The sequence below is a fragment of the Penicillium crustosum genome, assembly GCF_028827405.1.
Source record: "Penicillium crustosum strain IBT 35664 chromosome Unknown utg000002l_segment0_segment0, whole genome shotgun sequence".
Classification (NCBI taxonomy): domain Eukaryota; kingdom Fungi; phylum Ascomycota; class Eurotiomycetes; order Eurotiales; family Aspergillaceae; genus Penicillium; species Penicillium crustosum.
In genome coordinates this window covers 2,966,356-2,991,489 of record NW_026623123.1, presented here as the reverse complement: position 1 = coordinate 2,991,489, position 25,134 = coordinate 2,966,356, and the positions used below count along the sequence as shown (strand labels likewise).

Genomic DNA, 25,134 nt, shown 5'->3' with positions numbered 1-25,134 from the left:
ACAACTCAAAAATGCAATGGGGCCGTGTGTAGTGTGCAGTGACGACCTGTTGCCCTGCGATCGATGTGAGTCCAGAACGTATCTGCCTTAGGCACCACTTCTGTAATCTGGCCAATTTATTCAGGCATTATTGATGCCTTGTATTCAAGGCATAAACATTTCAGCGCGTGCTTGCCAAACTCCTTCCCAATTATTATTGTCTATTGTCTCGACTTTCTTGTCCTGCTTTTCTCATTCCACCCTTAAGCTCTCTGTCTCGATCAATTTGATCAAGAGCTCCATTCTCTCATTGTTGGATCTTTTGATCCATTCTGCAGGCCCGCCTCCCCTGGTGCTTTCTCTCCATCCAGCTTTTTTCCCTCTCAATCCTCGAGCTCGATCACCAACACCATGGCGTTCTCTTTCGGCACCCCAGCCTCGACTGGCGCTTCCAGCGGAAGTCTTTTCGGCACAGCAGGCAATACTTTCGGCGCCAACAAGGATAGCAATGCGTCTAGTGGTGGCCTCTTCGGTAATGTTGGAGCTTCAGCCACCGGCAGCAGCGCATCGCCGTCGTTGTTCGGAGGGAATGCCGCAAGTGGCCAAAGCACACCAACCTTCGGCAATGCAGGCGCTTCCAATGCGACCAACGGCACTACCTCGGCCTTCAGCTTCGGCGGCAAGGCTCCATCCGCAACTGGCACGCAGCCCAACTCACTCTTCGGCGCCGCTGCCGGCAGCCAGACTCCCAACAAGTCTACAGAATCGACCACACCTGCCAGCAACCCGCTGTTCGGTGGCGCGGGCACAAAGAGTATGTTCGGCAACGCGGCCCCAACAGCAACCCCTGCTCCCGCAGGAGGCAATCTGTTCGGCAACAACTCCACCACCCCTGCTGGTCCCCCGCCTGCATCCAACCCACCCAGCAGCTTATTCGGGGCTGCGAAACCCGGAGTCTCGACTACCCCCACCGCTGCGCCATCATCTACCACGCCTGCTACCTCACAGGCGCAGCCATCTAACAATATGTTTGGAGGAGGAGCAACCAAGCCGCTGTTTGGAGGAGGTGCAACCGCTGCTGCGCCCAGCGGCGGCCTATTCGGTGCAAACAAGCCAGCCGAGACAACCGCTCCTACGACTGCTGCAGACACCACTTCCAAGCCACTCTTCGGCACAGCTGCACCCGCGGCTGGTGCGCCAAGCTCGCAGACACCGTCTCTGTTCAGCAATACCGCTGCTCCCGGCGGCGCCTCCGCTCCTAAGTCTGCATTCCCGGCCCTAGGCGCTCCTGCCTCCACCGCAAACACAACTCTCTCACTGGGAGCTCCTGCCACGTCGAGTGCTACCCCTCAAAAGTCTCTTTTCCCCTCCACCGGAACTGCCACATCCACAGCTGCTCCCTCCACTACTCCGGCAACGGCTCCTCTTGGGGGTGGCCTGTTTGGGGCCTCAGCTCCCTCCACTACTCCAGGTACTGCGGCCACTGCCGCGCCTGCTACTACTACAGCTGCTGCACCTACGGGCGGCCTGTTTGGCCAAGCTGCTACTACTACACCATCGACTCAGCCAGCGACCTCTACCAGTTCAGCACCCCTTGGTGGCCTTGGTGGTAAAACGACCGCCGCTACTACTACAACCGCTACCAGCGCTGCTCCAGCAGCTGGGCCCTCCGCCCTTGGCCAGTCCACCACGGGGCCCGCCCCTCCAGCCCAGTCACGTCTGAAGAACAAGACCATGGATGAGATAATTACCCGATGGGCCACAGATCTTGGCAAATATCAAAAGGACTTCCGCGAGCAGGCGGAGAAGGTTTCCGAGTGGGACCGTCTGCTGGTGGATAATGGTACTAAAGTCCAGAAGCTGTACGGCAGCACTGTTGATGCGGATCGAGCTACCCAGGAGGTTGAGCGTCAACTTTCAGCGGTTGAAGGTCAACAGGATGAGCTCAGCTCATGGTTGGATCGATACGAGCGTGAAGTCGACGAGATGGTTACCAAGCAGGTGGGCCCTGGAGAGTCCCTTCAAGGACCTGACCAGGAGCGCGAGACAACGTAAGTACAATCTACAACACAATATCTGAGATATATGGGTTTGCTAACATAGCCATTAGTTACAAACTGGCCGAGAAGCTCTCGGAACGCTTGGACGAAATGGGCAAGGATCTCACCAGCATGATTGAAGAGGTCAACGGTGCTTCATCCACATTGACCAAGACCAACAAAGCAGATGAGCCGGTACGTCACAACCCAGGACTGATCCCCTTTTTGTGAGGATTCTTTTTGCTCACACATCTCTATAGATCTCGCAGATTGTCCGCATTCTCAATGCGCACCTATCCCAGCTACAGGTCATCGACCAAGGCACTTCGGACCTGCAGTCCAAGGTTGCCGCCGCTCAAAAAGCAGGCCAATCGATCTCTGCCCGTCTCGGATACGGCTATCCTAACAATGGTATGGGCAACAACAACACCGCTGATGATTTCTACCGCTCCTTCATGCAAGGACGGTAAAGGGGTGGATGCACTTTTCTAATGATTTGAACTCGGAGTTATCGGCTACTTGGCACCTCGATGTGCTTTGGGGGAATGTTCTGTTGTAGTCAGGGAATGCTAATAGTCGGTCACAATAAAATGCTTTCATGCGCTTTGTGATTAACAACTTTGAACCTTCGTAAAATCCAATGCCATAGGATTGACAAATTCTTCTCAGATGCTCATTGTACATTATGTCCTTCTGGTCACTGTTGCTAATGTGGATGCTCAGACTGAGCCTCCAGAAGATCTACCACTTTTCTTTGTCTTTCTTCGAATTTCTGTACTCCTTCTGATTTAGCTGTTCCTTTTGCTGCCAGATGTACAGGCAATTGACCCTTATGATTCTTGATCAGCCTGTCAGCACCTGCATCTAGCAGCAATCTGACAAATTCCACGTCGTTTTTCTGCGCTGCCAGGTGCAATGGCGTATTGCCTTCTCCATCTCTTGGTTGTACATCAGCGCCTTTTTGCAACGAATACCTTGCGGACTCCAGAGCGCCAGAACGCGCTAGTTTGTGCAGCGGTGTCACTCCCAGCCTAGTTTTAGGCTCCAGGTCCGCGCCATACTGTAGGAATCTCTTGAACAGCCCTAGATCTTCTTTCGACGTCGCACAATGCAATGGTGTGATATTGGAGTCATTTCCCTGCCCTGGATTGGCGCCTCGTTCCAGCAGAAGAGCGGTCACAGAGTCCGGCCCCAGGTCCCTACGTACACTGCACTCCCAGAGTAACCCCCTCAGCAATGGCGTGCTCCCATTTGACGATCTTGCCTCTATATCTGCACCCTGATCCAGCAGGAAAGCGGCAGTTTCTACCCGGCCAAACCAGCATGCCAGATGTAGTGGTGTCTCGCCATACTTGTCTCGCACCTCGAGATCGGCTCCTTTCTCCACCAGCAACTTGGTAGTATTGATATCCATGGAGGACGCCAGATGCAGAAGTGACCTTCCATGTAAACCCCGGATATCCAAGCTGGCACCGCTTTCTATTAGACATCGGGCCACTCCCACGGAGCCAGACTCACATGCTACCTGCAACGGAGTTTCGTTCACGTCATTCACAGATTCTAGGTTGGCACCTTTCTCAATAAGAACTCTCGCCACTTCCTCGCGGCTGTTGTGGCATTTTTCAGCCGCAAGATGCAATAGGCTACCCTTGTAGCCCGTCAGATTCACATCAACGCCGTTATCAAGCAAAATTCGAACGACGGCTGCTCTGTTGCGGAGCACGGCCGATGTGATTGGGTCTTTGGTCCCCTGGCCGCCTTTGGCGTGCGGATTGGCTCCATGTGCCAACAGCATCGCAACAATATCTGCATGGCCACATTGAGCGGCCTGTATCAATGGCGTTTTTCTTGTTTTCTTGTGCCTCGATTCGATATTTGCTCCTTGTCGGAGTGATTCTTCGGCTGTTCTTAATTGTCCCTGGTTTGCTGCCCAATGGAGTGCGCTCCCTTGGTGTTGTCGGGCGTTGTATGCATAGAGTAAAGGGTTCAAGAGAAGATAACAGCGACGACTGGCTCTTGCAAATGCATTTATGTCCTTTTGGCAGTCTTGGGTCTCCGCTATGGCTAGGAGAAGCTCGTTTGGTAGGATAAAAAGAGTCATGGGGGTATTTGTCGGAAATTTAGTCTAGGTAAGATGGAAGGAGCCTCAGTGTACCTGATCCTTACCAAGTAACTCAACCCCCCTGCGGGTGTTGTTATATATGGGCGTCGAGTTAATTGGCAGGGCCGGGTAACTACTCCGTAGACTAGTATCCCGCTTTGTTTTAAGTGGAGACGATTGGTAACATTCACTACAAGGTAATTTCCTCGGGTTAGTTGAGGCCTTTCCAAACACCATAAACATTATCTAGAAAAATAAGAAAATCTCTTGCACCGTACAATAACCGCGAAAATATACGGGTAGTATGTTAAGGCTACAGGGATAAACACTAGTTGATGGTGCCGAGCCTTCCTAGATATTTCCAAGCGAGCTACTAAGCACTATACATAAGAGCGGAAAAACTCCATATGCTATGGCAGAGCGATGTTATGTTTAGGAACAGGCGCTGAAAACGACACGATCTCAAGGCAGCAGGTAGGCACGGTAGCTCATTGGAGCGGAGATGGTATTATACACAGCAATTGGAGGATTTCTTCATATTAAACTTAAGGTGGGTGTACGGAGCCCATTAGCGGCTCAAGCCATCACTAAAAAGAAGCCAGTTAGCCATGTCATTTACAATGGAAAGAGGAAATAGATAGGGGAGTATTTCCAGACTTGCACTTACATGTGGTTCTCAAGCTCATCCAAGTGCTTGCGCTGCTCGCTAATCTTCTTCTTGAGCTGAGCAAGCCTATCAAACCAATTAGCCCTCCGCTGCAGCCTGATTGTTCTCGGCGTTGCAAAACTTACTTCTCAAGCTCCTTCTCACGGATGTAAAGGCTCTCTTGGGCAGCCTCGCGCTTGGTGAATGCGTCACTAGTAAAGGGACATATGTTAGTGATCATACGGCTATGATGTCATCTCACTGCGGCAAGGCAGATATCGGGCTGTCTGCTCGTTGCAATCGAACTTGGAGTGTAAGTTTCGCAGTCAACTTGCATCTGACTTACCCAGAAGACGCACCACCGCTAGAGCGGGGAGCACCAGTGTCACCTTCGCCCATACGAGGGACAGCTACCGAGAAGGAGCGGGTAAAGACTGCCCGATTGGCAGTAGCGGCGGGACGGACAAATTGACGAAGCATGATGATTTGGATGGTAGAGGAGTTAAAAATGAGATTTGTGAGATGAATTCAGGATGAAGTTGACAAAGTACGAGGAGAACTCCAGGGCTAAAGCAAGGCAAGCTTATAGCAAATGACGTTACGTGCCAAGAAACATCATGTGATGGTATTCGGAAGGAGCAAGCTTATGTCAGAGCGTAGGTCATGTGAACAAAAATTTCTGATAAGTCGCGGCCTTCTCATTCGACTTTCCACTTGGGCCCTTGTATACGATATGGTAGAGTACTTCAACTACATTGATCACAGGGGTGGTCACATCATTGATTTATTGCAGCTGACGCTTTTTTTTTTCTCCCTCGTATTTCTCTTTTTTACCTTTTTACGATACAGATAGCCTGGTAGTAGAGAGCCCTACTTCATCCCACCTCGTTCTAGACTGTTTCGAACGTATCCTGTCTGCCTTTTGTGATCTCGAATGAGGCGCAAGTAAGGAACCCCCGGGCGATTGGCGGATGCGGAATGGGGGATGACGCTGTAGGAGGCCCACCGAACCACACAGAAGCGATGAGAGAAGATTTGTGTATAGTATATGGCGAAAAAGTAATATGTTCTTGAGGATTTTGTAGGCATATAAAATAATAAATTAGATTAAAAAAGAAGAACAAGTTCAAGTGACCTCAAGTACCCTTTTTTTTTGATATTTCACAAAAAAACACAAAGCCCGAAGTGGGTTGTTCAGGTAAATCCCAACAACACCGCCTTCTGCCCCCCTCCTTTCCTCCTACCTCCTCTCTCTCAACTCCCTACTCTTTCACTTCCATCTTTCATCCATCTCGCTATTCCTTAATCACCTTCTTTTCCTCTTTCATAAACCAGGTCAGTGTCCTCCTGTTGTTTTCCGAGTTGAATTTGCCCTCTCCTCGCCCCATTTCTATGCCCATCCCCCGTCATCAACGCAAAACCCACACATATCAACATTCATGGTGGAAAGAGACCATCTGAAAACTACAATCCCCTCCCCCAAAATTCAAACCATGGAATCGCGCCACAATTTGCGGTGGAAACCAAATGTTCTCGTCTCCTTGTTTACTCGTTAAACCGTTGCCGCGACCGCTTTCTTGCGATACCCCCCAACGACATACGGGAAGACCAAGGGCCCTGTAACCGCCACGATCGTCATGATCGACCAAATCTCTGGGGTCTTTAGTCTTTGGTCCAAATATCTTGATTCAGAGATCTTCTACGTGATACTCATGGAAAATTAACTGGGCCCTTCCCCGTATATTTGAAGGGGGGTGATCGAGGATTGATATCTACCCCTCGCCATCGCCTACTTGCACTGTTCCGATGGCGTGATTTCCAGCCCTCATCCCAAAACACCATCAATCCGAGAATCAAAACTCTTGTGAGGGAAGAAAAAAAATTTGGCTAACTTAGTTCTGACTGTAGAAAACACACATTCACCATGGGTCACGAAGACGCTGTTTACCTCGCCAAGCTCGCTGAGCAGGCCGAGCGCTATGAAGGTTGGTTCCTCTTAAATCTAGATCGTTTAGTTGCACAGATCTCTGACAATGCGACACAGAGATGGTTGAGAACATGAAGGTCGTCGCCTCGGCCGATGTTGAGCTCACCGTTGAGGAGCGTAATCTCCTGTCTGTCGCCTATAAGAACGTCATCGGTGCCCGCCGTGCCTCGTGGAGAATCGTCACCTCTATTGAGCAGAAGGAGGAGTCCAAGGGCAACGAGTCCCAGGTCACTCTCATCAAGGAGTACCGCCAGAAGATCGAGGCCGAGCTTGCCAAGATCTGCGACGATATCCTCGAGGTTCTCGACGAGCACCTTATCAAGTCTGCCCAGAGCGGCGAGTCCAAGGTCTTCTACCACAAGATGAAGGGTGACTACCACCGCTACCTTGCCGAGTTCGCCATTGGCGACCGCCGCAAGGGTGCTGCCGACCACTCTCTGGAGGCCTACAAGGCTGCCACCGAGATCGCCTCCACTGACCTTGCCCCTACCCACCCCATTCGTCTCGGACTCGCCCTCAACTTCTCCGTCTTCTACTACGAAATCCTGAACTCCCCTGATCAGGCTTGCCACCTCGCCAAGCTTGCCTTTGATGATGCTATTGCTGGTATGTGAAACTGCATATTTTGCCACTTCCATGGGCTAAAGCTAATATTTTTGTCTGCAGAGCTCGACACCCTGAGCGAGGAGAGCTACAAGGACTCTACTCTCATCATGCAGCTCCTCCGTGACAACCTCGTAAGTTTTTTTAAATCATCTGGTGATTCAATTTGTTCATACGCTGACCCGCATTTCCCACCAGACCCTCTGGACCTCGTCCGAGGCTGAGCCCACTTCCGAGGCTGCCCCTGCTGAGAAGAAGGAGGAGGCCCCGGCCGCTGAGGCCGAGAAGCCCGCCGCCGAGTAAATGATTAACATCTAAAAAGACCTTGTTGATGGACACACGTCCTCGGGACGGATGGCACAACCGAGAGAAAGAGTGCGCGACGGGTCTTCTAGTGCAAGGACATAGATTTGACGCGAAGGAGAAAAGGACGATGAGATGCATTGGCCCGATTGTCGGTCTATAGTATCGCAGAGACTCGCAAGGGTTTGGTGTGAGAAATACTCCAGTCTTTGGGCGTCGATGCTCTGCCATTTTTGCCTTGAATCTTTTCTATTTGCCTACTTGCCTTCTGCTTTGGCCCGGCGCTTGTTCTCTGCCCTGGGGGATATCCATCCTGTCTCTTTTCGTTTTTTTCATTCTCCTTGTTATTTTGTCTACTTTGCCTCTTAACTACCCAAAGAGTCCCCTTGCGCGCACTCTCCCAGCCCAACACACATACACAGAATTTTCTCAAATCAGTTCCTTATCAGGACTTCAACAAGGGTATCCCTGCTGATCCCTAACATGGCTTTTCACCTTTCCCATTGATCACTTCCCCCGTATATGTGCCATGTGGCGTTCTGATTCTCACTAGATGTGGTTTCGAAGATAATCTCTCGTACACTGTTCCGGTAATTCTTTGCGAATCATTGTAGCTAGAGCATAGATGACTATGTGTGTATGAGTCTATGTTTATTGCCCTAGATGTCGCAGGGTACATGGCGCGCTGCCCGTCCAAGTAAACTAGGCCGGGCAGAAGCTAGCATACATATAATAAGTTCATCCTGTCGCTGGGTTAACATACTCCCTTGCCCACAATATCTTCATTCCCTGTCCGTTAGTAGCATGGCCACTGATCAGCATATCAAGGACACCGATCTAATCATTTACTACGAACAACCAACAACATATATATATACGTAAATATAAATATAATTTATTGGCCTAGGCGAGGACTTCACAATGGTCTGAAATATAGACCCATGCCCAGTTAGCATCCAAGTGAGAGAGTATGTATCATATAATTCAATATATACAGCAAGGTCAGTATAAGATACATCCATATAAACCATCCCCACAAGAATTGACAGACTAGGTATGTAAACCAAAAGAATTACCAGACGGTCAATACAAACTAGTCTTGATTCGGAGAATGGAATGGGTACTATATATCTGACTAGGGTGTGCGGAGATGCATACGCCCGCGTACTGCAGACGAAGCCGCAATGATATCAGTGGCTGTATTAGTTAAGACACTATCGAGCTTATGTGCGCCTGCCGATGTCACATCTCGATTGATCGTCGCTTTCTTCGATTAGTATGCATGCAATACTGTTTGTTCATTTGTTCCTTGCAAATGGCTCAATAGTCTAAGATTGGATGGTGTTTTGATGAGCATCGCTTCTTCGATGTCTAATCTCCTGGTATAGCAAACATGGAAATTTTGATGGGTTTTATACAGATCTACAAAAGACAAGACTCAATTGAAATAATTTTCCATTGCTATGGTCGAAACCACAATGCTACCAGCCACGTGGGCTCGATAAAAAAGGGGTATGAGGACAATAAAGGGAAAATGGAGGACCTGAGACATGCACGCTCCTGGGTATGTCAAGCGCAAGAAGCAAGAAGCAGAAATAGAGCCACAATGATAACAATGATGAAAAGCGGCATCTTTTGTCTCCCCACGTGGAGACGCGAGTCAGTCCAGTGGAGACAGCAGAAGAAAGTAGAGGAAAAAAAAAACAATGGATATGCAGATGTACAGAGAGCCTCCCGAATATCGAGAAGGCATGTGAGGAAAGAGAAGAAGATGAATGGACTGCTCCAAAAGACCCCTAAGATGCTTTCCACTTCCCACGCCGTTCTGTTGTGGCGATGACCGTCACCATGCAATGCTCATGACGAAGAAACATTTCAATGCTCCAGCAGAGCCATTCAATCAAATCGAGTCTAGTCCCAGTCCCCGAAACGCCCAAGGTGCTATGCATCGAAAGACAACAAAAAAAGGAAGAAAAAGTACAAGTGAAACGTGTTCACTGAGCCACCATCAAAACAAAACAAAACAAAACAAAAAAAAACGCCAAAATGAAACGAGTGAGGAATAGAGGGTGAAAAAAAGAGAGCCAATAATATCGACAGGGTTGAAGAGAGGCAAGAGTGGAACACTGTGTTAGGATAGGATAAACAGGTTGCACACCGACTTTGAGGATGATGTAATGAAGACTGGAAATTCAAATGCCAAGCAAAGTCAGGTGGCCACTGTGCACGCAGGCATGCAATGATGTCACGAACAATTGAAGTTCCCCCTTGAGTAAAATGATTCGGATTCAGCCTCCCCCCCGGTTCAGCAGCCGACCCCGGTTTGAACAGGGGGGACTGCAGAGATGATGACTTTGTGGCGTTTTCAAACGGACATGTGGTGTGTTCCAGAGGGTGGCCACTCGAACCAGTCGGGTGGCAGATATGATGTGTGCGAAAATGGCAACCGTAAGATTGCCCTCGGGTAAATGCTGACCCCATTTGCGGAAAGAGAAAACTGTAACCAGGAATTCCCTAACCCTGCTGTTTTATGAGACCGTGACATGCTGACATTCGGCATGTAACTCATTGAGCGACCGCTTGAATGTGCGGTGAGAATAGAAATCCGTTGACCAGGGATTTAGTCGTAATGAAGTGAAAATAATTCGAATCCTCGGTAAAACCGGTGACGATATGCAACGCATGGAACCCCCCCCCTGCCGCAAAACAACAGGCGATCCCTCCCGATTGATGTTCACGGGATGTGTATCCGGCCACCTTGCGACATCTGTTCGGAAGAAAGCCGGTTTATTTTTGTGCTTTGCGTGCTTTCGTACTCCGAGTCATTTCGCTCTTGGTCATGTTGCGAGTGAGACCACCGATGTAGTCTTGTAAGATTTTGTTCTCGTTTTCCAACTTATCATGGTCTGATTTGACTGCATCGATGCGTTCGGCAAGAGCCTGAAGGGACGATTGGAGAGCCTTGGCTTGTCTATTTTTTTTAGTTCACTCGGTTAGCTACCGAAATCTTCGAATTTGCATAATTCAGTATCAAAACGCCTTAAAGACGTTTTTGTAAACTCACTCCTGCAGGGTTTGCCGGGCCTCCTTGCCCAAACGCTCCAGATCGGCAGAATTGCGCCGTGGACTCATTGCGCGGGCGTCGTCTGGGGGAAACTCCTCCTCCTCGATTTCAATTTCGGGGTGGTCCCGAGGGACAAGGATCGAAGCACTGGGTTTGCGGCTCGCCATACGCGGACGTTCTGATCGGCCTCGACGCTCGTTTTCCGCGTCGGATATGGAAGAAGATGACGAGAGGGATGACATATGCATGCGGCCACCGTCGTTTGGTTGCGGCAGAGTATCAACAGGGGAAGCTTCAGTCATTTCTGTATCTGATGCCATAAGGGTTACTGCTCGCGACACAGAGAATCGAAAGGAGGTCCAGGATGGCGGTATGATAAAGCTTCCACGATTGGGGATTTGCGAATTGAAAAGAGGCCGGAGGGAATAAAAAGGTGGCGGCTGATGAACGACCACGGTCTACCCCTAGCGATGTACCCCAGATGAGAAATCTGTGTTACGCTTGAGGTAGCTACCGGGTCGGTAAAAATTCGAGTAGGAGAGGAGGATTGTGTAATTTTCAAGACGACCGTGGTCGACTCTGACTAGGCGAGTAATTTCGAAAGGCGTGGGTTGGGGTGAATGCAATTCGAGATTGGTGGGAAGAGGGGAGGGAAAGGTAACCGGAGTGGGTTCAAAGGGAAGGTCTGTTGGGGGAAATTTTTTCTTCTTCTTCTCTCTTTCCGGAAAGAGAGGCTGGCCACAAGAGAGGCAGAATCGAGGCTAGAGATGATATAGGAATAGGTTTAAAGAGAAGAGACAGAAGATAGAACGAAGAGAAAGAAAGAGAGAGAAGGGGAGTCAGAAAACCGAAAAGAGCTTTGGGGGAAAAACCAAGAGAGTTTCGGTATCGGCGTTACAGCACAGTGTACTTGAAAGTGACCTGAATTGTGGTACGACGGGTGCGGTAACCAGGGGTACCTATGGAGTCTACAGTATAATTTGTCTATCTTAGCACCTTTTCAGTACTAGAGGAACCCATGTCCCTTGGATCATCCCTCCGAGAGGGTTCTTTTTTCTTATTTTTTCTTCTATTTTCCTTTATTTTCCTTTATTTTCCTTTATTTTTTTCCTCTATAAGTTCTGTATTACTTTTTATTTTACCTACATATATGTTTGTAATGAATTAATCTATATTACCAATGCCTCAGAGTGTGTGTGGCACACTATTAAAATAGTAACCTTGGTAGGTAGACAATATACAATATAAAATAGATAAATCTAAAATTTCAAATAATTTATACCATCCAAAAAAATAAATAAAATAGACCCCGGTGAGGATACGGAAAAAGGAAAAAGGAGGGGATTTTCTAGAAATGAGAGGCGTTCAGGAACTAACGGGTGGCTCCTTAGATTCCCCTTTCCACACACACCTCCCCGACAAGTACCTAGTACACCGAATCTACTATTAAAACCTTACTCCGATTAAGTACTTGGTACCTCATAGGGCACTTGCTTCTCCGGTTCCGCTCTTCTGCCTCCACCGCTAGTGTAGCAATGATTTGACACGTATTGTGAAATTGAATACCTTTCTAAGTCTCTGTATGTACGTACGGAGTATGCTTTCTCTTATTTAAATTCCAAGTCATCTGGCTCTGGGAACTGGGTTTTAAGATGTCCCATAACCTGGGGGATAATAATAATAAAATTCAAAATCGATCTAATATTGGCTATTATAGAGAGTAGTTATAATGTATTATACAATATCCAATATCCAATATTGCGCATGTGGTCATACCCCCGTCCTTCAGGGGAGGGGGGGCATGCAATGTCGATCGAGCCTCAAGAGTCAAATGACGCCATGAATATCATTGGCCCCTACAACGTAATTTCTCATGTACACATCGCAGTTATTAAGTAGCCCGTACACATATTATAGAATGAGGAACGGTACCTCGTATACTACACTGTTTGCGATGTATAATTCTACGGACTATATCTCGGTACGGCGACAAAGATTCCAAGGGGTAGACACAAGCCGCCCTGGGGCAAGATCGGCCGAGGGACAAAGGAGGACTCCGTACCAATACCCCCATACAGGTGAGGTCAAACAAGGCTGTCCTAATATGTAAATTGTCCATTTGCCAATATAAAATTATAAAATATACATTTTTATGTACAGTGTACTGGAAGGCAGGAAAACAGATCCGACCATAAATCCCCGTCGCCCCTCGTTAGCCGCCTCCACCGCCACCAAAAAAAAGGAAACAAGCAAATACAAAAATCCCAAAGATTCACAGTTAAGAATAATCGGAGAAACTAACTGACCAGCTTACCTCACAGGAAAGTTCAGTGGCACTGCGTTTTTTTTTTTTTTGGCTCCGCACCTAAGGGCCTGTCGTAATATCCCGCGACCACTCACCATCTCCCGTTTTTAGCCCACTCCCTCACAACCAATGTGCGCCCAACGCTTGGGCTTCAGACGATCAGTCATTACCATGGATTTTGACATACTTCCTTACTATTCGATGGTCCGCTAGTCAAAAAGGAGGTGAAACTGAGTGCCATCATAGGTGCCGATCTTAAATTGTTTTTTTAGCTCTACAACATACTTTGTATGCTCCCCAGTCCCGGCAATATTATACCCGTAGGCAACTTAACCAAAAAATTGCCGACGTCATTTATTTTTCAAGGTCCGGGGATATGTACTAGTCTTCCGCCCTCATCGTTTTCATTGTTGCCGAGATAGCCCCGTCAGAACATAAGCACAAAAAAAGTGATTTAAGGGAAAAGCTATCAATACTCAAGTCATACTTACTTCGTGCCCCGCTTAGCTTTGGTGCTTATGCGGTCGGTGACAGCCAACTCACCCCCTCCTCTATCAAACCAGATGCGTTCCTGGATCCCGTTGTCAGATGACTTTTAGCCCTAGGGGGGAACGGTTCCACGCTCAGACCTAATACCGTATCTAGTACTTCTCTCGTGAACACAGGTGTAACTACCAAAGGTGTACTTGTAACTTTGTCCTCTTCACCGAAGTCCATGAGGTGGGGGCGTGTGACATGCTTTTGGGCCGTAATCTAAAAAGGTCGATAAGAACCGTGTTTTTAAGATTGTGTATTTACATAAGGTATTAGGTATTTACCTAGTAGCTTAATAAATTATTATACTCCGTACCGGAGTACGGAGTACACTGGTTCACGTTTAGATTAATTCGGATGGTTCCCGCTAAACAAAAGGGAAAGAAAAAACGTGGTTATTGGGGCAACTGAGACAAAATCAATATCAGCCCATGATCACCTTAATATAAACCCATTAGTTATTACTCCGTACATACTTTATTTATGAGACATCCCGGTAAGTTGCACATCGTAATATCATGCGAACCTTTATGAAATTGCTTTTTCATTTTTTTCCCCCAAAGAAAAAACCATTCCGAATGACGGTCAAAACCCAGGTATCCGCCGATCTGCAGGTGCCTTTCGTTTCGTTGATTCGTGCCCTACACTATCCCGAACCCCCCACCGATACGAACGCGACTTTTCGTTCCCCCCATTACGGAGGAGGCGTCAAGGATGTTTAGTTGCACGCTAGAAGTGGGTTTTTTCCCCCTTCTTTTTGTGCTTCTTTTCGGCCCCTCTCCGTCTTGTAAGTGGCCACCTTCCCGTCTTTCTTCGATGGATAATTTAGGTCCAATCATCCGGTCTACAATTCCAAGGGTCTAGCATTTTAGTGTGCTGTGTCGAGGTATGCCGCTCCAGGATTTCCGTTTAGAGTAAGTAGCCTTGATCCGAAGGATTCTACCTTATGTATGTGAAAAGGCTTCTTCCGATCATTCCATGCATTGAAGAATCGAATACTCCGTATAATCTTTGTTTTTTTCCCCCTCCAATGGCCCGAAGTAGATAGCCGCGTAGTGTGTACAACATAAAATAGAGTTTAATATCAATGTTATAGCCGAGGACATCAATTTGCCAAGTGTGTCGCAGAACGGTGTCTTACGCCGTCTCAAATTATTGTATATATTGTATGGTCTTGAGAGTACGCATCAAACAGCTTGTCCGTGGCAAAAACAGTACAACATATGGATGATCTTTCATTGTGTATGTTTCAACCCAGGAACACAAGAGATAATATTGTTAGCTTCTCATATCTATACTCCAGCAAAAGCGGGTACTGCATAAATAGACCCGAAGTGGCAAGAGTCGTCAACGTTGTGTATCGATCGCCAGAAACATGTCTTATATTCCAAGTCAGCCTCAAAATGTCTCTTACAATGTCTCCCGCCAAACCCAATGTAGGTAACACAGAATACAGAAACCTCCCAATCGCTTGCCACCAGTGTCCACTTGTCGCAGATCCGACGATCAAGTAATCCGGTTTTCAGATTGGGCTTACTAGTTTGTTGTGTCATGCTTTCCGGATATGGGTCTATCGGAATGTACAACGTAGAAGCTGCGAATCCATTTCTGCCAATCCTTCTGCTTGGAAATTGGATGAATCCACGATGTGAGATTCAGGGATGATCGGATTCAAAGGCTAGCGGTGAAGTTTGCGGTTTTGATCGGCACTTCCAAGTGTCAGGGGGATTGTCAAAATGTGAAAGCAGTTCCAGCTCCACATAATGACAACTAAGCCTAGCATGGGTACTGATATTGTGCCCTGTGACTTGAGAAGCCAATGTTGAACCTGAAGGATATGATAATGATACCCAATAATTGTAAACTGTATAGGTTGTACAAAAGAGTCCCCAAAGCTCTGAATGCCATGACTAGGATTTATTTACCACCAGAACACCAACCCCCAAACGATTTCATGCGTTTTGTTCACAGGGCATCATAGGATTGCCATTGATATAAGGCCCTCAACACAGCGATGCCGCCGGACTGTGTTTCAACTGTGCGGCCTCGGCCACGATCGTTGTAGTCTTTCGGCGTGAAGCCCGTGGTCGAGGACGTCGGGTGATATTCGGTGTTGCGGTAGTCAACAGCACCATCCGGAATAGTGCTGCTATCCACGATCTCGTCGGCATCCAGCTGATGATACGAGCGGCCCCACCAGGTACCAAACTTGCCATCGCTGTCACGAGTCATCAGAGCGGCTCGAGCATTGTGTTTAATCCAGGGACCATAGGCGCGACACCGCCTCATATGCTGCTCATAGATTTCGGCCCAGTCGTCATCTGCTGCATGTCTGCGGATCGCGTCCGCCAGGAACTGCTTCTCTTGCGGCTGAAGAGGTCGACAGAATGCCGAAAGGTGGTGGAAAAATATCCCTTTGAAGGTCTGTCCATCCTGGGAGCAGACTCCGCGAGAATCACACGCATCCTCGAGCACACCTCCGCGACCAAGTCCCCTCCACTGCTGGCTGGAGGTATGTGGCCATCCGGTAGCCTGCAATATTTGCCGAACAAGGTCGTGACCATCGCGCAGATAGACTTGCGAATTTGTGGCCAGCCAGAGTCCTCTCAGCCCGCTGAGAATGACTCCCTGGTTATATGTGTAGACCATAGGGTTGAGCACATCACATTGTCCTGAGCCGGGATTTGATGCGCTTTGCCAGCCGCTGATGTGGAAACCATCTGCATATAGACCGCCAATCCCAGTCATATTTGAGTTCTTGAGCCATTCATACCCGTCAATTGCAGCCTGCAGATGAAGGGGGTCGTGCGGCTTCTTCCGTGCGGGTTGTGTGCCTTGTGAGTCGACAAGGAATGGAGCATCGATGGAATCTCCCGGGAAGTACAAATACATCTCGATACTTGCAGATATATATAGCTCGTTCGTAATCGCATTTTTGTACGGCATCAAGTATGGGCTCCAGATCATGCCGCCATTGCAGAGGGTCTTGTCCCAACCAGCGGAGGCGAGCTCGTAAAAGATACGTGCTCTGTGTGCGGCAGAAGTCTGGAACTGAGTACCATACCAAGCTTCTCCAGAACTATTGTTTGAGGAGACATAGTGAAGGTCCGAGTGAAGATTTTGGAACTTGATGTTTTCCAACCACCCTAGCACGACCCATAGCATGTCATCGTAGGCCTGGTTTCTGACACTAAAAGAGTTCTCGCCAAAGTAGAACGCGGAAGTATGGCTGAAAAACCGATTGACGGTATTCTCAAGCCTCAAGAAGGATAATCCTTGCAATTGATCCGTGTCGGGGATATCAAGCGGACCTGAGGTTAGAGACGAGAGCGCAGCCGAAACGTGTGTGCCCAACACCGCCGCAGTCCAATCAATGCTAGTCGGCCACGTGCCCTGCCACAGCACAAAGTACCTGTCTTGCATCACCTGCAGGGCAGCGATAAGGTCCTGCAAGGTATTCAGAATGGGGTTGTGGATCGACCCTTCCGGTGCCGATTCAGCACCCTCAAAGACAGTCTCCCCCGAGGGATCATCAATTGAACTGGAAACCGAAGGTTGTGCTAGAACTTCCTGAGATGGATACGCCAGCGCATTGGCCACAGCTGAAAATGATAGGAAGCAAAGCATAAGAATACCGTATAGAGATCGTGATGCCCCCAAGGGGGTAAAAGATGTGTGTTGGGGAGCCATTCTGCCTCAGGAAATGTATCCTGTCAGAATCAGATCCCCAAACACAGGATTTCGAAGTCAGTCTATAAGGATGGAGAGTAAGGAGTGCCCAATGAGGACTAAAAAAAGAACAGCGATAACCTCATGCGCCATGCGGGGAAAATGGGGAGCTGGGGAGGGTTAAGATTAGTCACCAGACCCGCTGCCCGCAGGCTCAGGTGCCCACCTGCGCAGGTGAGCACATCCACATCCATTGTATGTGGTATCGGAGCCTTATTATCACCCTGTAAAAGCATCGAAGTCTTCTGACTCTACGATACTAACTCTAGAGTTCAAGAATCCAAGAATCATTTATCAACTCTACTATGATGGCTGTCGCATGATGTGGATCCTATATAGGTATACTACATGGTATTCTACATGGTATACTACTGACTACTGAGTACTGATGTACCGTTTTTGATTTTGTCTTGAACTGACTCGCAAGACAAATGGACGTGATGAAAGGTCATTTGTAAGTAAGAAAAACCATTCTTCATAATGTACATTACTCCCAGAGGCTGAGCTTTGAGGTCCAAGGTTGTCTTTGTTGACCAGATGCTCATACATCAATTTTCAATCTTCATCAAAGGACCTTTGATTTCTGAATTCAAGTCAGCATAATTCTAGTCAAAGGCTAAGAACGGATTTCCATACCATTATGGCAATCTATCGTGGCGCCGGCATGTACCTCTCATGTGCATGTACTTTCAAGCACACCCATACTCAGCCTGTGGACCCATATAGGCTCGACTGAAGAGAGGCCATGCCGGCGGATACTAGATGATATGTCTATTATTTGTAGACAAGTTCTGGCAGGAAGGGTGGGCAAAGGTTCGAATGAAACAGCGGGAGGCATTGAAAAAGACATGCGAGAAAAAGCGAAGCCCAGGTATCAAATAGAAGATCACAAGCAATGTATGCTGGTCAAATTTTATCGTTCCCATCCATTAAGAAAGCTTAGTCACGGTCGCCGCCAGCTTCGGGGCTGCGACTCCGGTTGGGGCTTCTGCTGCGATTCCGAGTAGCCCGGCCCTTTGGTCCTCCATTCTTGTTCTTGCCTGATGGGGGCGGGCGAACAAAAGCATAGTCGACATGAAGGGTCTGTTCGAGGAGCTTGTAACCGTTAAGGTTCCGGATAGCTTCACTGGCTTCGGGGAGAGTGGAGTATTCGATCAATGCGTAGCCCTACCGGAATAGTGGTGTTAGCAATCGTTTCATTGGATGTGAGTCGACAAGAGTTCCCATATTTCAGAGAGGAGGTTTTTGAAGGGCGGTTCAGAGGTAGTTGTGAGATTGAAGATGCGCACCTTGACATAACCCGTTCGCCGATCAAGGTTCAAGCTGAAGTTCTTGATCTCACCGTACTCCGCAAAGAGCTCAGTGACATCTTCCTCCGATGATTCTTCGTGGATATTAGATACGATGATAATCCATCCTTCGATACTGCGCACGGCGACCGCGTTCCCCTGGGTGCGTGGCTCAAAACTGCGATCCGACTGCTCGGGAGCCTCGTCGTCGTGTGCGACAGGAGGGTCAATTTCCATCTCGTTCGACATATTGTAAGGTTGGGGAGCAAGAAGACCAGTGCGACTTTGTTGGTATGATGTTGGGAAGTTTAGTCGTTTAGTCTGCACGTTTGTAGTGGTCAATGAATCTGGTGTCTGTATCGCGATCTGAAGTCTGCGGTCTCTTGGGCGGTTTTGGGCAACCTCCCAAGAGAAGCTTTCAATCACATGACCACGACCTGCCCTTTCTAGCTCGGTGCATTAGCATTGTAGATAAATAGTTAACTATGTAAATGTACATGTATCTAAATGATATTTCTTGTATTCCTGAGCCGAGTTCAAACAAGAAAATGTTACGTAGCATAATAATGTCGGATAAAGCTAGCCACGGTCTTAAATCTCTACCATGAACCTGATATGGCTACTCATATTCATCTAGAAGTAAACGCTGCCGTTCCACATACATAGTTGGCTAGTAGGTGATTGATATTATGTTCCTTTTTGCTATTTCCTCCCAAAGCCGGACGCTTGTAGACTTGAATGATTGTCAGCTATGTTTTTGAGTGCAGAAATGTCAAGGGAGTGGAGATTTATATTCGCTACCCTGTCTGTTTGTCTCTCAGAAAGTACAAAACAGCGATTAACTGCGCTTGCTCATATGAAGAGACATCAAAGTTAAGAGTAAAAAAAAAAAAAAAAAAAAAAAGGTAAAAACAGTTGGTTCAAATACAGTATTGCCGAATGACAGAGTGAAAAAAAAAGCAACACCAATTCTAGTGTTGGGCCAACCCGAGATCAGGTTGCACAGTTAATACAGTGGATATAAAGTAGCTTAACGACGGTTGTTGCCCATGCCGAGGATCTGGACCATGCGGATGAAGATGTTGATGAAGTCCAACTCAAGGCTGACACACTCGTTCACCACATCACGCTTGATCAAGCCGCGCTCGGCAAGACGAGCATGGTGCAGAATCTTCTGCACATCATAAAGAGTGAAACCACCGAAGACAGCAAGACCACCGTACAGCCAGAGGCGCTCAGACCACATCAGAGTGCGAACAGCAGTAGCAGGGAGGACCATGGGGGCGAGGCCAGAGAGAGCAACGATGGTCACACCAGCAAGGAGGGGACCACCCAGGTAGAGGTACTTCTCTTGCTTGGCAGTGGCACCGACAAAAGCGATTGAGCCCATCATACCAACAGTGTAAAGGCCAGCACGAGCAAGAATGGCGGGATTCATGAACATCAAGGGGGAGAGAAGAGCAGCCTGGGTAAGGTTGAAGAGGGTCCAGCAGCCATACTTCATGACGTAGCTAATTGAGAAGTTAGCTCGTTTTGCTTTCTTCGGAAATAAAAAAGGGGGAAAGGCAAAATACTTACTTATCCGGGGAAGTGTAGAAAGTGCCGTACATGGAGCCGATGCTGCCAACGAGACCGACACCCATGACGAGCCACGGGTTCATGGCCATGAGACGATAAGACCAGCCGCTCATGTGGAGGGCACGAGCAGCAATACCAATGATACCAATACCGAGACCAGTGTGCATAAAAGTTTCGTTCAAGAAGCTCCGCTCGTAAGCGGGCATACCGCCGTCCTCTCTTGTTTCACGGTTGAAGATGAAGTTGGTCGCCAGAACAGTACCACCAACAATGGCAGCGCCATACAACAGTTTCTGGGTCATGTTGCTATCCTGTGCAGGGTTGAAGCTCTGTTGCATGTATGTACGGCGGAAGGCATTTTGGAAGTTCTGTCGGGACTTGGCGAAGATCGAGGACGAAACGCCCTGAGGCTTTGTTGCTTGGGTGGGCTTGATGGGAGAATTGTGAATAAATCGGGCGGTGTTTGTGAACTTAGGGACCTGGCGAAGCGCCGAGGATACAGCGAACGGGCGCCGTAGGAAGAAAGCCATGTTTGTGATGGGGAGTGTCGAAAGTCAAGAATGAGGAGATGTTTAAATGTCGGACCCACGGGTGATATAGAGGCGATTACTCATGTTCCGCCCGCGACCGCTTAAGTCCGGAAAATTCCAGAATGAGTCACGTGGATCAGGAAGTGGGATGGGTTTGTAGACTCACAGTGGACTCATAGTGAACTCCAAGGTTCACTTTAATTCTTTTTTATCAGATCGGCCTGATTACAAATACGTCATCTTCTTTTGACTTCGGTTTTAGTTCGATTTCAGTCATGGCCTCAAGTCTAGAGACGATTAGCCTGCCACATCTACCATTGGTCCCTGTGCATGTTGCTCTATATCGCGATGTTCAAAATGCTGCCTTTCTGAAAGGTCAACTTCTCGCCGGTGAAAAAGAATTCGAGTATGCATTTATTGATGCAAGCATGGTATGTTAGGTTGTGCTCGAGAACTAGGAAAAGGGACTAGTCCACTAACACTAAGTGGCAGGTTCTGTCAAGGGCTCATGCCACTGCCGCAGTATTCAGAGCAGTTAATGATTACATGCACAATCGACTGAAGTCTCATAATGTGCATTCCGAGATCGTGTTCTCATTGAACCCTACAAATAATGTGGGTTACCAATTATAGGAATTAGCTGCAATTTCGCCACTAAAGCCGGGGCTAACACGGACTTAGATCACCGAATCGTTCCGTAGATTCGGTATTGCCGATTCGACCAAAGACCTGCTGGTGATCAAGGTCTCTGTCTCTCCGGAGATAACACATGAATCTGTTGCGGCCCACTTGGACAGCTCAATTCAAGGAACACCTGTGCCTTTTAATGACCAGACACTCTCCGAAATCTCCGACATCAACAAGATCAAGAAAGCATACAAGCTGGGGGCTCTGCCTTCACCAACGGCTAAGGTGAATGATGAGGCTAAGCAACGACTAGAAAATTCCCTGTTGAGTGCAATCGCCTTGAGGGGATCATGAGCAATTTCCTATATCAAGCAAACAAATTCACCGTGCCCAGAATTCCTGAGATTTGCTATGTGGCGAGTGGAAAATAGATTCATTTTCTAAGCTCGCGCTGTTGTTCTCTAGTGTGGGATATATTGAGCTCAAATTGGTTTCGACTTGAGAATATGTTCATCATCGATCTCAAGCAGATCACCATGGTTTTTCTGAGGTCTACTATTCCTCGGCCCCAAAATTGAGCAAAGACCACCCCATATCTCTTTGTCGAGACAGTGCATGAAGTCAAGATAATGATGAATTGAAAGAATTATTCCTGAGGCGCAAGACATGCCTTTTTAGTTCGACAACTCTGATCCTGTCCGTTTGTCTAGTGTGAGATAGGATGACAGGAAATATAGTTATTCGAATGGAGAATTAATTGAACCCATTAATCATCCATAGTTAATGTACTTTTAATATAGATTCTCTGTGTTGGGGGTTGAATACAGTTGGTTACCCGGCCGAACAATGTAGTCAAATGGCAATAATAACTTTGCCAAGACCGCGGCTGATCGACCCTTTTACATCGAAACATTGAAACATTGAAGCATTGAACTTGGTTCTCCAAACCGCTACTTCTCCAGCATATCCAACTTGCATACACTTAATACTGTTTTTCCTTCGGTCCAAACATTTCCTAGGAGATGTCTGATATAGTAAACACAAGCAGTACACGCGACTCGCCCTGATCAATCAAACAAACACCCAGAGACGCGACTTGGCACAATGGCCAGCATTGCAGATGTGATTATTCTGTCATCCTCTCCAAATCCACCGCGGTCGCCAGGGCTGGGTAGGCATGATGCAAAGCCGGTACCTCACGCCTTGCCACGAGGTGCAACGCCACCGCCGATACGCTTGACATCCGATTTGGCTCAACCTCATACGCGTTCCCTTTTTTCCCCCACTCCAATCGCGAGAACCAAGTGTCCTGAGGACGCGACGAAGCCGAAAAAGCGACCGACAAAGAAGGATCCTACTTCAAGCACGAGCAACCAAACGGCACTGAGCAAACCACGGCGAAAGGCGAAGAAAGCCGCGGATGGGCCAGCAACAATTGCGCCTGTGGACCCTCAGCCAGAGACTGTTGACACAAAAAATGACGCAGTGAAACCGACCAAAGGGCGTCCTCGAAAGAATGCCAAGAGCAATGATGCAGGAAACATGACTCTGGCTGGGAAAGTTACGAAGACAAGCAGTGATCCACCAGCAAAGAAACCCAGCAAAGGCGGGAACAAGACGGTTGCTACAAAAGTATCCCCTTCGGAGGATGTACCCGAGAAATCTACTCCCAAGGAATCCAATGCCTTAGGAAAGGATGAGGTGTTGCATCTGGACGAGGCAGTGAGGAGAAGGATGGACTGGACACCACCAAGGGAGACCGCTTACGATTACGAGGAAATCGCTACCTTGGACGATGGTGGAAGCAAATATTGTGATCCGAACCTTTCAGGTGGGTTTGGCAAGCTGCTGTCCGATTATAATTACTCCGGGCTAGCCTTGAATCCCCGCGACCTTGTGCAGAATGCAAATGGCGGAGGACCAACAAAGCGTCGACGGATAGAGCTGGTCAACCCTGAAATCCAAACATTATTCAATGGGAGGTATTTTGATCCAAGTGATCCCAAAAAGACTGCCAAGGGTAAACCTAAGAAGTTTACCACCTTAACAGCGCGCATGACTGCGCAATATTCAACAAATAATGTAGAAGAGGATGATCTGGTGATTGATTGCCTTCCGGACATCAGGACGACAAAAGGAAAACGAAAAAGGCCAAAGAGACAGAGAAACAGTCCTCGTTCACTGTCCTTTCCCCGAAAGCGGCTGTCGAGTTTCTGAATGATCAGGATCTTGTATTCGGCACCTGCAGTCAGTTGGAAAGAGATGATTCGCCACAGACTCTGCGAGAAACCCAGCAGGCCATCCGTGCCTCCGAATGTCTTTCATATCCAGAGGGAACGCGCGATAAGGACCGCAGGACGAACCGAGAATCATCTACTCGTTCTGTATCAAGGTTGGCAGGCACCAGGAATCTGTGGTGTGTTGGCGCCAGAGACACCGAAGGATCTTTGGTTCAATCAGAACCATTAAACGTGGTTGACTTGACGGATGGCGGAGAGCCTACTGGAAAAAATAGTCATGACAACGCAGAGCAAGCAAGCCAAAAGCCTCTCCAGGGGAACTGGTTCGAGCTTGAATTCGCAGACATAGATTCACCCCCAGAAAAGAGACCATTGTCACTACAATTGACCCAAAGGGACTTGGATTCAGACACGCAGGTTCAAACTCCAGCTCTGATTCCGGCAGCTACAGAGACGACCATGACCAAGGGCAAAGCCGCGAAGCCTGCAAAAGGAACCAATAATACCCCGACTAAAACGGGTTACTCCCAGTCAACTAGCTCGCAGGCGCCCTCAATGCCACAATACACAGGATTTACAGACGCGGAGCTGTCTAAACAGATCTCCTCTTATGGCTTCAAGGCAGTCAGGGGCCGCAAGAAGATGATTGATCTCCTTCAACACTGTTGGGAATCGAAACACGGTAGCAATACCACCTCTGACAGCCAGCCTGTATACCAACCCGAGCAACATAAAGAACCTGCCTCTAAAATGGACAATGTCCCCAAATCCACCGCAGCTGCGAAGACGAAGGCGACGGAGTCTAAATATGGAACATCTACAAAGAACCGAAAATCACTTGATGCGACAAAATCAACTTCTCCCTCGCGAACCAATCTCCAGACAAGCCCAACAAAAACCTCGAGGGGGAAGCCTATCACTGGAACCTCTGTATCATTCATTGATGTAGAAGAGATCCAAGACTCAGAGGAGGAATTCATCCCCTCTCCAAGTCAAGTACAAAAGCACTATTCGGATATCTATTCAAAACCCAAGGCAGGCAGCGAGGTGCAACACCACTCCTTGGATATCCTCACAAAAACACCACCATCAAGTCCGACCAAGCGGAAAACTCCTTCTAAGGTTTCAGTCAAAAGACCATTATCCTCTGCATCCATCACAACCACCCATACAGCAGAATCCTCTAAAGAAATCAGTCTGGCCGAAATATCTGCAAAGATCACTCAAGCTGTTCGCGTCCAGCCTCGGCTCTCGCCACTGTCATCATCACGCGGTAGCCGTAGTCGACCAACATGGCATGAAAAGATACTCATGTACGACCCCATCGTTCTGGAGGATTTCACAGCATGGCTGAATATCGAGGGGCTTGGACTTGTGGGCGAGGATCGCGAGGTTGGCACTGCGTCTGTCAGGGAATGGTGTGAAAGCAAGGGAATATGTTGTTGCTGGAAGAGGAACGCCAGTTGGTAAAAGGGCAATTGCATTTGCATTTCTATTTTGGATACCGGTGCACAAATTGGGATTACATGCTCACACTACATATACCCATTGACATGTCCCTTTGGAATAAAACATACCGG

General features: G+C 48.1%; 10 protein-coding genes across 10 annotated transcripts; 4 read left to right on the top strand and 6 right to left on the bottom strand.

The window, feature by feature from the left end:
• Window positions 1-390: 390 nt before the first annotated feature.
• Window positions 391-2,488, top strand: N7487_004634 (putative nucleoporin Nsp1; the record flags this gene model as incomplete). Its single annotated transcript, XM_056872381.1, has 3 exons — window positions 391-2,030; window positions 2,090-2,213; window positions 2,279-2,488. 3 exons carry the CDS (start codon window positions 391-393, stop codon window positions 2,486-2,488), a joined length of 1,974 nt encoding a protein of 657 aa, XP_056730101.1.
• A 236-nt stretch (window positions 2,489-2,724) lies between these two features.
• Window positions 2,725-4,119, bottom strand: N7487_004633 (ankyrin repeat domain-containing protein; the record flags this gene model as incomplete). Its single annotated transcript, XM_056872380.1, has 1 exon — window positions 2,725-4,119. The coding sequence occupies one exon, from the start codon at window positions 4,117-4,119 to the stop codon at window positions 2,725-2,727; it is 1,395 nt and encodes a 464-aa protein (XP_056730100.1).
• Window positions 4,120-4,522: 403 nt separating this feature from the next.
• Window positions 4,523-5,326, bottom strand: N7487_004632 (uncharacterized protein). The gene is made up of 4 exons (XM_056872379.1): window positions 5,112-5,326; window positions 4,912-4,977; window positions 4,787-4,852; window positions 4,523-4,706 (listed from the first exon to the last, which is right to left on the bottom strand). The coding sequence occupies exons 1-4, from the start codon at window positions 5,243-5,245 to the stop codon at window positions 4,688-4,690; spliced, it is 285 nt and encodes a 94-aa protein (XP_056730099.1). The 5' UTR covers window positions 5,246-5,326; the 3' UTR covers window positions 4,523-4,687.
• A 1,363-nt stretch (window positions 5,327-6,689) lies between these two features.
• Window positions 6,690-7,658, top strand: artA (14-3-3 adaptor artA; the record flags this gene model as incomplete). Its single annotated transcript, XM_056872378.1, has 4 exons — window positions 6,690-6,750; window positions 6,810-7,358; window positions 7,419-7,489; window positions 7,554-7,658. The coding sequence occupies 4 exons, from the start codon at window positions 6,690-6,692 to the stop codon at window positions 7,656-7,658; spliced, it is 786 nt and encodes a 261-aa protein (XP_056730098.1).
• A 2,787-nt stretch (window positions 7,659-10,445) lies between these two features.
• Window positions 10,446-11,024, bottom strand: N7487_004630 (short coiled-coil protein; the record flags this gene model as incomplete). Its single annotated transcript, XM_056872377.1, has 2 exons — window positions 10,446-10,629; window positions 10,723-11,024. 2 exons carry the CDS (start codon window positions 11,022-11,024, stop codon window positions 10,446-10,448), a joined length of 486 nt encoding a protein of 161 aa, XP_056730097.1.
• A 4,502-nt stretch (window positions 11,025-15,526) lies between these two features.
• Window positions 15,527-17,251, bottom strand: N7487_004629 (putative glycosyl hydrolase; the record flags this gene model as incomplete). Its single annotated transcript, XM_056872376.1, has 1 exon — window positions 15,527-17,251. One exon carries the CDS (start codon window positions 17,249-17,251, stop codon window positions 15,527-15,529), a length of 1,725 nt encoding a protein of 574 aa, XP_056730096.1.
• A 978-nt stretch (window positions 17,252-18,229) lies between these two features.
• On the bottom strand, window positions 18,230-18,828 carry N7487_004628 (RBM8 family RNA-binding protein; the record flags this gene model as incomplete). The annotated part of the gene is made up of 2 exons (XM_056872375.1): window positions 18,230-18,457; window positions 18,580-18,828. 2 exons carry the CDS (start codon window positions 18,826-18,828, stop codon window positions 18,230-18,232), a joined length of 477 nt encoding a protein of 158 aa, XP_056730095.1.
• Window positions 18,829-19,609: 781 nt separating this feature from the next.
• N7487_004627 (Bax Inhibitor family protein) lies at window positions 19,610-20,687 on the bottom strand (the record flags this gene model as incomplete). The annotated part of the gene is made up of 2 exons (XM_056872374.1): window positions 19,610-20,090; window positions 20,158-20,687. 2 exons carry the CDS (start codon window positions 20,685-20,687, stop codon window positions 19,610-19,612), a joined length of 1,011 nt encoding a protein of 336 aa, XP_056730094.1.
• Window positions 20,688-20,962: 275 nt separating this feature from the next.
• On the top strand, window positions 20,963-21,668 carry N7487_004626 (EKC/KEOPS complex subunit CGI121/TPRKB; the record flags this gene model as incomplete). The annotated part of the gene is made up of 3 exons (XM_056872373.1): window positions 20,963-21,118; window positions 21,180-21,302; window positions 21,369-21,668. The coding sequence occupies 3 exons, from the start codon at window positions 20,963-20,965 to the stop codon at window positions 21,666-21,668; spliced, it is 579 nt and encodes a 192-aa protein (XP_056730093.1).
• A 750-nt stretch (window positions 21,669-22,418) lies between these two features.
• slx4 lies at window positions 22,419-25,024 on the top strand (the record flags this gene model as incomplete). The annotated part of the gene is made up of 2 exons (XM_056872372.1): window positions 22,419-23,414; window positions 23,441-25,024. The coding sequence occupies 2 exons, from the start codon at window positions 22,419-22,421 to the stop codon at window positions 25,022-25,024; spliced, it is 2,580 nt and encodes an 859-aa protein (XP_056730092.1).
• Between the last annotated feature and the right edge of the window lie 110 nt (window positions 25,025-25,134).

What these genes read in the sequence shown, in the direction of transcription:
- N7487_004632 (XM_056872379.1), bottom strand. Translation starts at nt 5,245, where the DNA reads ATGCTTCGTCAATTTGTCCGTCCCGCCGCTACTGCCAATCGGGCAGTC. An exon ending in AGCGGTGGTGCGTCTTCTGG is followed by an intron (nt 4,978 to 5,111) that starts GTAAGTCAGATG and finishes TCCCTTTACTAG; the next exon opens with TGACGCATTCACCAAGCGCG. An exon ending in CGTGAGAAGGAGCTTGAGAA is followed by an intron (nt 4,853 to 4,911) that starts GTAAGTTTTGCA and finishes TTGGTTTGATAG; the next exon opens with GCTTGCTCAGCTCAAGAAGA.